Raw genomic sequence first — 13,116 nt, 5'->3', positions numbered from 1 at the left:
GTGGAGACACAGAACTGGAAGCAGGATCCAAGCTCTGAGCTGTCAGCAGAGAGCCCGACATGTGGCTCAAACTCCCAAACCGCGAGATTATGACCTGAGCCAAAGTCCGACGCTTAACCGACTGAGCCACCCCAGGCGCCCCTCCACCTTTCTTTTTAATATCATTTAAATTGATGACCCTGTAGCTCTATCCTGTTGTATATCTCCCACATATCACTGTTTGCCATCCCCTGTTGTTAACAGCACTGATATCGCTAATATCACTTATTTTGTAAGTAAGTCTTGTCAAATATAAGCTTTGTACTAGATTTTGAATTTGGAACCACTAGCTCCAAGTACTTCAGTATTTTAGGTATTTGCTTTGGAGATGGTAAAAAATTGGTAGTCGAACCAGCTTTTTTTTTTCTTTGCTGGGTGAAACAGAGAAAAAAATCCTTGAAATCTTAGGTCGAGTTTATTTTTGCGAATGAGAACCAAGGCCGCTATTTAGTTCTTCATCTTCTTGCCAATCCAACAGTTGAGAAGCACTGGCAGTGTGGAGGGTGGGGTGACTTCTCATTTTCTTGCTTTGGGTCAGTCCTTGTGGAGCTTCAGTGTCCTGAATTCTCTGCTTTGGGAAACAGAGGATGTGAGAAGGTAAAAGGTGACTTCCACACTCTGCTCTGTGCTTTCCTCATCATTGTCTCTGCTACGGGAATGAGAGACAGAAATATTTTCTGCTTCTTAATGGTTTTTAACCTAAGTGACTCATGTCATTCATGTGTGAGAGGTGGTTGTTTGCTTTATAGTATTTTCTTTCTTTTTTTTCCAGGCAATCCTCAGAGAACTCTGCTTTATATAAGCTATAACCAATACTTAATCTATTGCTAATACCATGTCCTTGAAACAATATTAAGGACAGTTTGGATTGCTACAGTGATATATTTATGGAAGAGAGTGGGAAGTGGGGGTTAAAAATATCAAAGGAGCTCAAACTCTGATGGAAGTTGATATCTGAAATTGCTTCATTTCATCTTTAAGTTCAGAATTACCCCTAAAGTATCTGGCTTCACATTTGTAAATGCCCTTGTAAAGATTTTGGTTAGCTGTCATTCAGAAGTAGAGATCATTTAGGCCTCATGAACAGACAATATTCCTTTTGAAAATGACATGGTATCTAATGTAATCGTAGAGTGTTTTAATAGTCTATTCTGTGCTAGGCAATGAAACATTTCAAAAGTGACTGACAGCCAGTTGATGTAATTCATGGTGATCTTTTGTGTTGACAGATCTTTAAAAAGTCAAGGGAAATTACTACTGTACCCAGTGAAGCCGCCTCCTTTTTTTTTTTTTTAACTGCCAATATCCTGCAAAACAGGACAATTTTCTCTTTGACTGCCACTATTTTTTATTTCGATAACATGACATGATTCCTCCTTATTATTAGGATTTCTTTTGATAGATGGAATATGTTCCCTCTAGGTAATGCCGACTTTAAAATAGAAATTCTTCAGTTCTCCAAATTAGCTCTCTGACTTTCTAACTTATACATCAAGACAACCTTGCCGTAGCCACCCTCCCACTCAGGAAGAAGAGTGATTTAATTTAGACAATTAAAAATTTTTAAACGATTTTAGCCTTTCTTTGAGGGAGAAACATGTTGAAAGGAAGAGGGTGATGAACTGCTTATTTTGGTAGGTTTTCTTTCCTAGAGCACTCTACGCATAAAAGTCTAATGTTTTTGGTAATTTTGTAGGAGATCATATCTGTGTCCAAGGCTCAGAGTCTCCAAATTCAAACTGTAGAATGAAGGGAAGGGTGATGAATATGAACTTGTCTGATAGGCTGTGGGGAATAATACAGAGATCAAGTCCCAATGTTGCCCTAGCATTTCATTTGTTTGGAATTGCATCTCTGGGTCTCTGCCCTTTGTCTTCATGTTTCAAAAGTAGATATTTCCCTCACATTTTCCAGCTGATCCTTGGGGAATAGATCCTTGAGTACCTTTTTCCTTAGTCCAATCCATTACGAAAGCATTGTCATTATGATTTGACATGGATTCTTTGAGAATGAACTGTGCTTTAGCCCTGTGCTGGTTGCTGTTGGGGAGATAAGAGTGTACTTTCTGATTATAATCCTATTAATATTTTTGTGTCATATTCCACAGTATAATACAATGGCTTCTACTGAGGTGTAATTCAACTTTTAAACATTGTTTTGAAGTACCATTTGATTGTAAAATGTATGTTACCCCCCCGCCCCCCTTCATCTTCAGTTCTGATTTCCCTTTGTGTTATCTACCCACTCTGCCCCGGCTCACTCTCTCACTGGACTAAAAGGTACACCTAAGTTCATCCGTAACCTTATACACCCAAACTTCCCCTACCTTCCACAGCCCTGCCACCACACACAGTCTTGTGGAAACAAAAAGTTAAACATGTAGAAAAGAGAGACAAAAAAAGATTCTATTCCATTTTCTTTTCAAATTTCTTTTAGACTGCGAAATGTCAATACTTTTCATAGTTAGAATAAGTAATAGGTACCTCTCCTTTTTTCAGTTTAAACTTATTTTTTACAAGAGTGGAATCAAAGCATTTCGAGGTCTCGTTGGTGACAGACCCAGAAACTATTATTTTAGCCTAATGTATGGTAAATGTGCACCTCCCCCCGCCATCTTATGCTTATGCTAAAAGGCAACATCAGAAGTCATTTCGATGAGTCCATAATTTGAAGGTAGAGGACTTGGATTTGAGTCCTAATTCCATTTAGGTTATGTGAGCTGGAGAAAATCACTTCATTCTGTTTCTGTTTAGTAAAATAGAAGCAATAATTATGCCCACTTAACTTACTTTTCCAGGTCGCTGGGAATACAGTGTAAGAAAATGAATTGTGAAGTAACTTTACAAACTTTAATTCTATACAGACAGTAAGAGCCATTCTTTCTCATCCTCCTCTCAAAGTTATTTATAAATGACTTTTTATCTTACCAATACTGTCGTTTCTAAGGATCTCTCCTGTTAGAAAAGGAAAATAGTATTAACAAAAGGATACTTAATCCTCAAAGTAACTATGTGAGTTAGAAATTCTTTTTGGCAGTTTACAGATAAAAAAGCAGCCATTAGAGAAGTTAAAAAACTTTCTCCAGATTATTAATTTGAAAGAAGTTAATCCACTTGTTTCTCTGACTGTAATGTCCATGTTATTTCTTCTAGAAACTAATGTAGTTTGTTAATATACTGCAGTCTATTCCAACATCTCTGTGTTCATTATGATTCATTTTGAAACTTCTTGCCATTTCAGTTATTCTTGTTCTTTCAGTGGGAGTTCATTTATTTAATTCATTTAGCAGTCATTTATTGCCAGACACTCTGCTAAACACTAGCAGTTTTTGTTCTTAGTCTAATCTCTTAAACAGAAGATATACATTTAAAATAGAATGACAAGTGCTTTTATAGTAGGGGAAATACAAGATGCTTTGGGAAGTCAAGGAAGGCTTCATAGAGGAAGTACAACCTAAGACCATGCTCTTACAAGCCCTTTGTAGAATATAGATGGCCGCTGCTATTATGACTTTTGTTTTTCTTCTATCAGTAGATTCCTATTGAGTATTCATTGTGGGGTGAATAGTCAAATGACTCTTACATGTGCTTGTTATTTTCTAGCTTGTCCAGATTATTATCAATACGACACACTTGGAGAAGTCCTGTAAGTACTTGGAAGAATTCATTACCAACATCACTAATGTGCTTCCAGAGACAGTCCACACCACCAAGCTCTATGGCACCACAACTTTTAAGGTGAGAAGGCTCTATAGTACGGTAAAACTGCCTGCGAGATACAGAGTCTGGGCCATTCTACCCAAGATGGCTTTGTTTCTCCCAGGATGCCTAGTAACATGATTCATAATATGGTTTTGAGAATAAGTACTTATAATTTCCTTAGAAAAACAAATACCAATGCTAATTTCTGGATTTTTTGACTTAAAAATGTCTACATCTCTATCCACTAAATCTTCCTTGTATTTTGTACTTGAAAATGACTGTTTCCTCAGTTGGCCCTCGTTTTAGTCAAGAATTCTTAAGGATGGTCTAGCTAATAGTCGTTGTAACTAAAATCAACATCAATTAATTTTATTTTAATAAGCTGTCCTTGCTTCTTTGTGTTCTGTGTCCAGATTTTTTTCACTTTTTTAGTGAGGAATTTCTGCCCCTTACTATTGTAGTTAACAATTTTATAATCATTTCACAAGGCCACAGCACTAGTTTTGATCCTGAGTTTGATCAAATGAGAAGAATGACACTCTTGTAGAGCAGAAAATAGATTGATGGAGAATTTCTGGAGAGTGAATGACTTATTAAAAAGGCCTTAAGAAATTCCTTTATATTGCCTTGTGACCTTTAAATAAATATTAAGCAGAAAAAGTAGTCTAACATCTTAAACACTACAATGGTAGACTCTGACATAAAAGCCAACCTGTTGTTTGGGTTTTTGTTATTATTGTTATTATTTGATTATTTTAGTTTGGAATCAAATCTGTTTCATCCTTTTGAGGTTGGTATTAATTAGATACAAAGTTGTAGATTGCAATCATGATATATGTCCACTGGTGTCAACTTTTTCCTATCCTTTTATCCTCTTTCCCTATTTATTGGCACCTTCCCTTGAGAATAGATTTAAGTAAGTAAGAATAGATTTAAGTAAGATTTTAGTAAGATCTCTTTTTGTGTTATAAGAAAAGGAATGAGAAAGAACCTGAATAGGCAAAGCAATCTTGAGAAAGAAAAACAAAGCTGGAAGCATCACATGTCCTGATTTTAAATAATATTACAAAGTTTTAGTAATCAAAATAGTATGGTATTAGCATAAACACATATGCATAGGTCAATGGAACAGAACAGACAGGCCAGAAATAAACTCATGTATATATATGGTCAAATAATTTACAACAAAGGTGTAAACACAGGAACACACAGTGAGGAAAGAATAGTCTCTTCAATAAATGGACAGCCACATGCAAAAGAGTGAAACTGGACCCCCATGTTTACACTGTATACAAAAATCAACTCAAACTAAGGAGTTGAATGTAAGATCTGAAATTACAAAACTTCTAGAAGAAAACAATGGGTTAGCTTCTTGACACTGGTCTTAGCACTGATTTTTTAAATTTAATACCAAAGCAAAGGCGACAAAAGCAAAAATAAATAAGTGGGACTACATTAATCTAAAAGGCTTCTGAGCAGCAAAGGACAGAACACAAAGGCAAAACACAAAAACACCTGATGGATTGAGAGAAAATACTTCCACATCATATAGCTGATAAGGCATTAAATATCCAAAATATGTAAATTACTCATACACCCCAATAGCAAAACCCCAAATAATCCAATTAAAAGGGGGCAGAGGAACTGAATAGACATTTTTCTAAAGAAGATATACAAATGGCTAATATGTACATGAAAAGATTACTGTTGGTGAGATACTACCTCATGCCTGTTAATATAGCTAGCATCAAAAAGACAAGAGAGAACAAATGCCTGCAAGGAGGTAGAGAAAAGGGAACCCTTGTGTGCTGTAGTCAGGCATGTAAACCAGTATATCCGCAATGGATAAAAGTAAGGAGATTACTCAAGAAATTAAAAATAGAACTACCATGTGATTTGGCAGTCCCACTTCTGAGTATATATCCAAAGAAATAAAAATGATTATCTTGAAGAGATATCTATACCCCCTTGTTTATTGCAGCATTATTCACAACAGTCAAGCTATGCAAACAACCTAAGTGTTTATCATTGGATGAATGAATAGGTAAAGGAAATGTGGTACATACATATGATAGAACATTATTCAACCAAGAAAAATGAGGAAATTCTGCCATCCATCCAACATCGATGGACCTTACGGGCATTATGTTAAATGGAATAAACCAGACAGAGAAGGACAAATGCTGCATGCTATCACTTTTATGTGGAATCTTAAAAACAAACAAACAAACAAGTCAAACTCACAGAAACAGAGAGGAGAAAAGTGGTTGCCAGGGCATGGGGAGGCAGGTAGAGGAAATAGAAATTGGTAAAGGGGTATAAATTTTTAGCTGTAAGATGAAAAAGATTTGAGGATCTAATGTAAAACATGGTAACTATAGTTGATAATACTATATTGTATAACTGAAATTTTCTAAGAGAATATAGCTTAAGTGTTCTCACCAAAAATAAATAAATAAATATTTAAGATAATGAATGTGTTAATAACTAAATGATGGGAATCCTTTCACAGTATATACACATATTAAATCATCATAATGAACATGTTAAATATAATTTTATTTTCTGAGGCACCTGGGTGGCTCAGTTGGTTAAGCATCTACCTTTGGTCATGATCTCATGGTTCACGAATTCAAGCCCTGTGTCAGGCTGATGCTGACAGCCAGAGCATAGAGCCTTCTTCAGATTCTGTGTCTCCCTCTGTCTCTGCCCCTCCCCCGTTCATACTCTTGTCTCTGTCTCTCTCAAAAAACATTTTTTTTTAAATTTTCAATTATACTCCAGTAAATCTGAAAAAAAAAAAAAAAAGAGATGTTCACAAAATATTCTTTGTATGTATGTGACCATGGGTCATTCATTTCAAATTACCTAAAAAAAAATTCTGTTATACATTGTCTTATATTGGTATCATTACTTGCAAACTTTCAATAATGTTTCATTATATTATTGTTGAAACTCTTATAGCGAAGAAAAGATTTATCTGATAAAGAGGACCCAAAAATGAGTATGGAAAGAGCTTTAAGAACTTTAGAATCACCTTAGACAGTGTAATAAAAATTATGATTACTGTTAAATATTAGCATTATTAAGGAGGATGGGCAATACTTTCATCAAAAATATTTCCACTTAATTTACTGTGGAAGCCAAGACTTCTTGGGAAAGAAAATGTGGGAGGGACTGTAGTTGAATGTTCACCAGAGAAGAGGGAGTTAGGGAGTTAGAGTGTGAGGTTCATTTATACTCGTCTCTCATATGGGGAATATGTAGAATGTACTGCTATTCTTCCCTTAATCCACCTCAATTTTCTTATTTCAAGAGCTTTTCAAATTATGGTCAGAAATCCTCCCAAAGGATGGCTTGTGTAGTTTGTTGTTGTTCCAGCATTAAAATTGCTGAGGGAAAATTAAGGGCAGACAGGAAGCCATAGGAGTTGAGTAGCCAGTTAAATACTTAGTAAAGGAGAAGTTCTGGAGACCACTAAAGGTCATGTTGACAAGTGCTTATTGGAAACACTGATTGCTTAAAACACATTGAAAGTTTATTTTTACCAGGACTGTTTCAGACCAACTAACCCAGAACTCAGTATAAACACAGCAATTATAGCAGCTACATGTTGTGTATTTTCCTAAGCTACTGTTTCCAGAAAACTTTCCCTTGCAGATGGAAACCTTTATGCTGAAAAAGGGGCAAAAATAATCAGAAGGTCTTCAAGGTATTTTCCTGCAGAATTGCCCCTTGTTCCTGCCATGTGTGACATAATTAAGCTGGCATTCTTAGCTTTCCTTGTTCATAAGAATTTCCTTACTCTCTTACAAAATAGAATGAGGCTATTTATTAATTTACCCCACCACAAATATTGTTCGTGTACCTACTATGTGACAATCTGGTATGTTCTTGGGTAGAAAGAGAAATAATACTTAATCCTTGGATTTAGAGTTTGTAATCTACAGGGAGCACAGACACTGTAACTTGTGTAAAGAACTATGTGAGAACTACCAGAATAATACAATAAATACATTGTCTCTTGTCAATTCTACAAGTTTTTATGAAGCATCTACTACATACCAGGCAATTTACGGGTATAAACATAATCAACAGGTCTCCTGACTTTAGAGAGTTTATATTGTGGTGGGGATGATAATGATAAACAAACAAACAAACAAAAATCTCATTTGATCTCAGTTGATGACAAGAACTAAGAAGAAAAATAAATGACTTGATTGAAATGAGAAATAGAATCCTTTAGATTTCTGATAGATAAATATTGCACTCAGAGGGAACAGTACAATAGTAGATATTCAAGTAGGTGTGTTCAAGGAATAACAAGGAATTCATTCTGGCAGTGATATATCTATCATTAGAGGTAGAGGTGGTAAGAAATGAGATGGTCGGGAGTTAGATGTTTTCTGGCCTTGTAGTAAATACCTTGGGTTTTATTCTGAAATGAAACGTGAGGCCATTAGAAAGTGGGAGTGGTGGTGATAATCTGATTTATATATTAATGGGTAACACTGGTTGCCATGTGGAAAATAAATGTGTTGTAGGTTAGGAAGAGTGGAAGAAGAAAATTCAATTTGGAAGTCCTTGCAGTGGTCTAAGTAAGAGATAATGGTGTTTTTTTTGGACAATAGTGGTAGGATGAAAGTGGTAAGAAATATTTTTAAAGGTTGAGATGGCAAGTTTTACTGCTAGACGAGGTATGGGGTTATAAGAGAGAGTGGAGTCCGGATAATTCCAAGATTTTTGAATGAAGCAAACTGTATGAATAGTGGTGGTATTCACTGAGATAGGGAACAGTGAAGAATAACAGGCCAGGGGAGAGGCAGTAGAATCAAGACTTCCATTTTTGACACATTAAGCTTCAGATATCTAGTAGTCATCTGCCTAGAGATACTAAATTGACAGGGCAACGTCAGAGCTGGGCATAAAAATTCAGAATCCTTCTGTATAAAGATGGTATTTAATGCTGTGGGGCTGGCTTTCTTTTGGGAATTGAATATAGATAGAGAAAAGGTGAGAGGATTGGGCTTCAAGGGAAATTAATAGTTACAGGTCTAGAAGAATAGGATGAGGATACTTATGTTAGGTTTGAGACCTTCAAGGAAGACTTCCCAGAAAGGGTACAAGATGGAATGGGTCTTGGGACCAGCAGGAGGTATCCAGATGGACAAAAGATGAGGAGGGAATAAGGGACATTTTTAGGAGAGGGAACTTCATGTACAAAGATGAAAGAATAAATAAAATCAGACACGTTCAGTGTAGAGTAAGGGCAGCACTGAGATAAAGGAGTAGTTAAATGCCAACTTGTGAAGCACTTTGTTTTGTATTGATACATCATTTGGATTTTATCTTACTGAGGTCTTTGAGACACTTCAAGCAAGGATATGTTGCACTTTGAAAATAATCATTTTACCTTGCCTAATTAAAAAGAAGGGTGGATGGATTGAAAGGAGGGTGGGAGGAAGGAAGGGAAGGAGAAAAGAAAGAAGGAAGGAAGGAAAAAATAAATCACAATTACTTGAAATTCACAATCAGAGGAAATTAAATACCTAGAATATTTTGTGTAACTGTGCTAATAAATTTGGGGATCTATAGGAAAACATAGAATAAAAAATGATTCAAGGTAATAACTATGAAAGAAATGAAAAAGTTATTAAAGACTTCTTAAATTTGGGCAAGATCCATATGATTTTGTCTGTGAATTCATTTGGGTCTTCATGAAACAGATAATTTCTGTATAATTTAAACTATTCCAGATTGGTAGAGAAAAAAGGGAAACTATCTCAATTCATTTTCACAAAGTCACCATAATAATGATTCAAAAACCAGAGAGGGGCACCTGGGTGGCTCAGTCAGTTAAGTGTCCGACTTCAACTCAGGTCATGATCTCACAGTCCGTGAGTTTGAGCCCTACGTCCGGCTCTGTGCTGACAGCTCAGAGCCTGGAGCCCGCTTCCGATTCTGTGTCTCCCTCGCTCTCTGCCCCTCCCCTGTTCATGCTCTGTCTCTGTCTGTCTCAAAAATAAATAAAAACATTTAAAAAAAATAAAATCTTAAAAAAACAAAAACAAAACCCAGAGAAACCCCAAAAATAATCTGAACAATTGAATTTCAATTTTGATGTAAAAATCATAAATATTAGACTATCAAATATCATCTAGGTCATAGAAAGTAGAAATAAAAGTAACATTAAGAATCCAAGAATGATTAGTATTAGAAAATTGTTTAAAATTATCCACTTCTTTAATAGATCAAATGAGAAAAAAATACATAAGTATTTAAAAGATACTGAAAAGGTATTTTATGTAAGTCATTATCTCTTCCTGCTTACATGTCCTAGTAAACCCATCTATCAGCAATTGACAAATCCAGGAGCCAGAAATTGATAGCTTGAGGAGGAGAATATCCAAATATAGTCTAACAGAATGGTACTGTCAATCAACTGGATTAAATTGACAATTGTAGAATAGTTCATCCAACAGCAGTAGAATACACATACTTCTCAAACTCATAAGAGTATTCACCAAAACAGACCATGTTCTGGCTGGTAAACACATCTTAGCAAATTTTAAAGAACAGAGATCATACAAAACTTGCTCTCAGGCCACATAGAATTCATCTATGGAAATAAGTTAATAGAAAGATAGCTTAAAAATCCCCAAATATTTGCAGATTAACCAGCAAACTTCAAAATAATACATGGGTCAAAGAAAGAGTCTCATGAGAAATTAAAAAGTAGTTCAAATAAAATGAAAATAAAATACACCTTTTCAAAATTTGTGCCATCTAAGCAGAGCTTAGAAGGAAATTTATAGTATTAATTGTATGTGTTAGAAAATAAGAAATTTCTTAAAATAAATAATCTAAGCTTCTATCTTAAGCTAGAAAAAGAACAGCAAATTAAATCCAAAGTAATCAGAAGAAGAGAATAAAAATTAGAGCAGAAATGAATGGTTTTGATGTAGAAAATCAAAAGAGAAAAATCAATGAAACCAAAGGCTGGTTCTTAGAAAGATCAATAAAATTATAAACTTTGAGCCAGGCTAACCAAGACCAAAAGAGGGAACACTCAAATTGTTAATATCATAAATGAAAAAGGGTTAATTGCTGGAGGGATGGCAGTGGGGGGATGGGCTCAATGGGTGATGGGCCTTAAGGAGCGCATTTGTTGGAAGGAGCACTGGGTGTTATATGTAAGTGATGAATCAGCAAATTCTACTCCTGAAACCAATACTACACTATATGTTAACTAACTTGAATTTAAGTTTAAAAAAAAAAATGAAAGAGGGATTATCACTACTGATTCCATGGACATTAAAAAAATAATAGAGGAATATTATGAACAAGTCTGTACCCAGAGTTTGATAACCTACTTGAAATGGATCAATTCTTTGAAAGACATAGTTTACCAAAACCCAAGCAAGGAGAAATAGATCTCCTGAATAACCTTATATCTATTGAAGAAATTGAATCAGTAATTAATAGCCTTCTAAAACAGGGACAGATTTGGTGTGAGCTCTAGGAATTGATGAAATCACCCAGTGAAATTGAGAGGATTAGAGACCAGAAAAGTAAAAATAAAACCAGGAGAAAACCATTCATGAAAGCCAAAGGAGAACAGAGTTCTAGAAGAGAATGTTTGACAGAGCAAGTAAGATCAGACTGAAAAATGAATATTGCATGTTGTGGGATGGAGGTCTTGGGTTACCGTGGACCAATCCATGTTGATGGATTGTTAGCATTGGAATCCTGATTGCCCTAATGCAAGTACATCCTTTGGTCCTGAAAATAATTTTCTTGGAACATTAGTCCCATATACTTCTTAGAGCCTTTTATATGCTAGTGTACATCATGAGTCTCTTAAACATGGTTTCTCAAACTTATTTGATCTAGGAGCTCTTCTGCTGTTGTGTTAGCATTTTTCAGATCTGTCGTTCCTTAGAACACATTTCAAGAAACATTGGCGTATACCAATCTTTGAAGGAGCCTGATGACAAAGACACCAGAGAGGTAGGGTAGTAGCTACTGGGAATTTTTATAGCATGAAGCTGAAACTTATAATAAGCAATGTGAGGAGACTAGGAGATCTAGAGAGGTTGGTATTACAGGAAAGGAGGTTCTTGGAGTCCTAGAAGAGATAAATGGGAATAAGACCTGAGAGTGAGTATAGGTTTGAAGAAATGTAAGAAAGTAAAAAAAGGACGCAGATAGTTGAGGGAAGTAAAGACAGATTCTCTATCTGGTGACGCAAAACAATAGCTTGTCTTGCAGATACAGAATGAAGAGACTCTACTATACTTTTGAAAAGGAAAAATTAATGGAGACTGTGATAGTCTTGATATCCCCAATTCCGTTACTTAGTGGATATAAGTATGAGATGTCTCCAAGTAGAAATTTCTGATTATACTGGAAGTCTGAATGAGTTTTAAAATTCCATATTTCACAGGATGCCAGACATGCAGCTGAAGAAGAAATTTATACCAATTTAAACCAGAAGATTGACCAGTTTCTACAGCTGGCTGACTATGACTGGATGACTGGAGATTTGGGCAACAAAGCTAGTGATTACCTAGTAGACCTCATTGCCTTTCTACGAAGCACTTTTGCTGTATTCACACACCTTCCTGTAAGTGACAATTGCTCTTACTTTGCTCATCATATAGAAGAAAATTTTGTTAAAATCTATCTTGGTGAAAGATGTCTGTTTCTGTTTTAACTAGCCAGGAGGCTCTTCAGGATATAAAAACTCACACTATAATTATTGCCCCTTGATGAGATTTAGAGATCTCTTCCATCATTTTCTCACTGAGTTTTGCAGTTTTTTTATTTTGTTGAAAATGGTCCCTAATATCATGTGTATTTCTGTTCCTCCCAGCTTCACCTGAAGTAATTAGTGCAAACACATAGTGCATGCTATGGTAGAAATAGAAGAAAAACTTAGGAGTTAGAATTTCAGGCATGTATCTTTAATCCTAGAGTATCCACTTAATTTTTTTTTTTATAACAAATATCTGGTGAAATTCTCCATCTTTTAATCTAATTTATCTATTATTTCTCTATTTTCTTTAGCATATTAATTAGTAATTTTAAAGTTATTTTTTTATGTTTATTAATGGTAATATGTAGTTTATCTACATATGGGTAGAATTATTTTTGATCCTTTTTTTGGTTCTCGGTCATATGGTCCTGTCTCTTTCTGTTAATTTTTGGTTGATGTTAGACATTGCATTTATTTAAAACATGTAGAGGTTCCAGGTGAGGACATTTCCAACTAAAATCAGTTTATCCCTTTTTTTACTAAGTAGGTAGTATGGGAAGATGGGTTATGGTTTGAGCCTCATCACCTACTCCCTTCATGCGCAGATCTGGGTCAAGC

At 35.3% G+C, this 13,116-nt stretch overlaps 1 protein-coding gene across 1 annotated transcript in view; it reads left to right on the top strand.

The window, feature by feature from the left end:
- EXOC6B (exocyst complex component 6B) overlaps positions 1–13,116 on the top strand; it is a 612,716-nt gene that overhangs the window by 342,895 nt on the left and 256,705 nt on the right. Inside the window, exons 17-18 of the mRNA XM_047067750.1 lie at positions 3,642–3,776; positions 12,187–12,366. Coding sequence (XP_046923706.1) covers positions 3,642–3,776; positions 12,187–12,366 — 315 coding nt within the window. The remainder of the gene's footprint in view (positions 1–3,641; positions 3,777–12,186; positions 12,367–13,116) is intronic.

This window comes from Lynx rufus, unplaced genomic scaffold, assembly GCF_022079265.1.
Source record: "Lynx rufus isolate CCGP_SWC_20201006 ecotype Redwood Valley unplaced genomic scaffold, mLynRuf1.p SCAF_8, whole genome shotgun sequence".
In the NCBI taxonomy this organism is placed as follows: domain Eukaryota; kingdom Metazoa; phylum Chordata; class Mammalia; order Carnivora; family Felidae; genus Lynx; species Lynx rufus.
The sequence above is the reverse complement of the archived record's forward strand: the minus strand, read 5'-3'. Positions and strand labels throughout refer to the sequence as shown.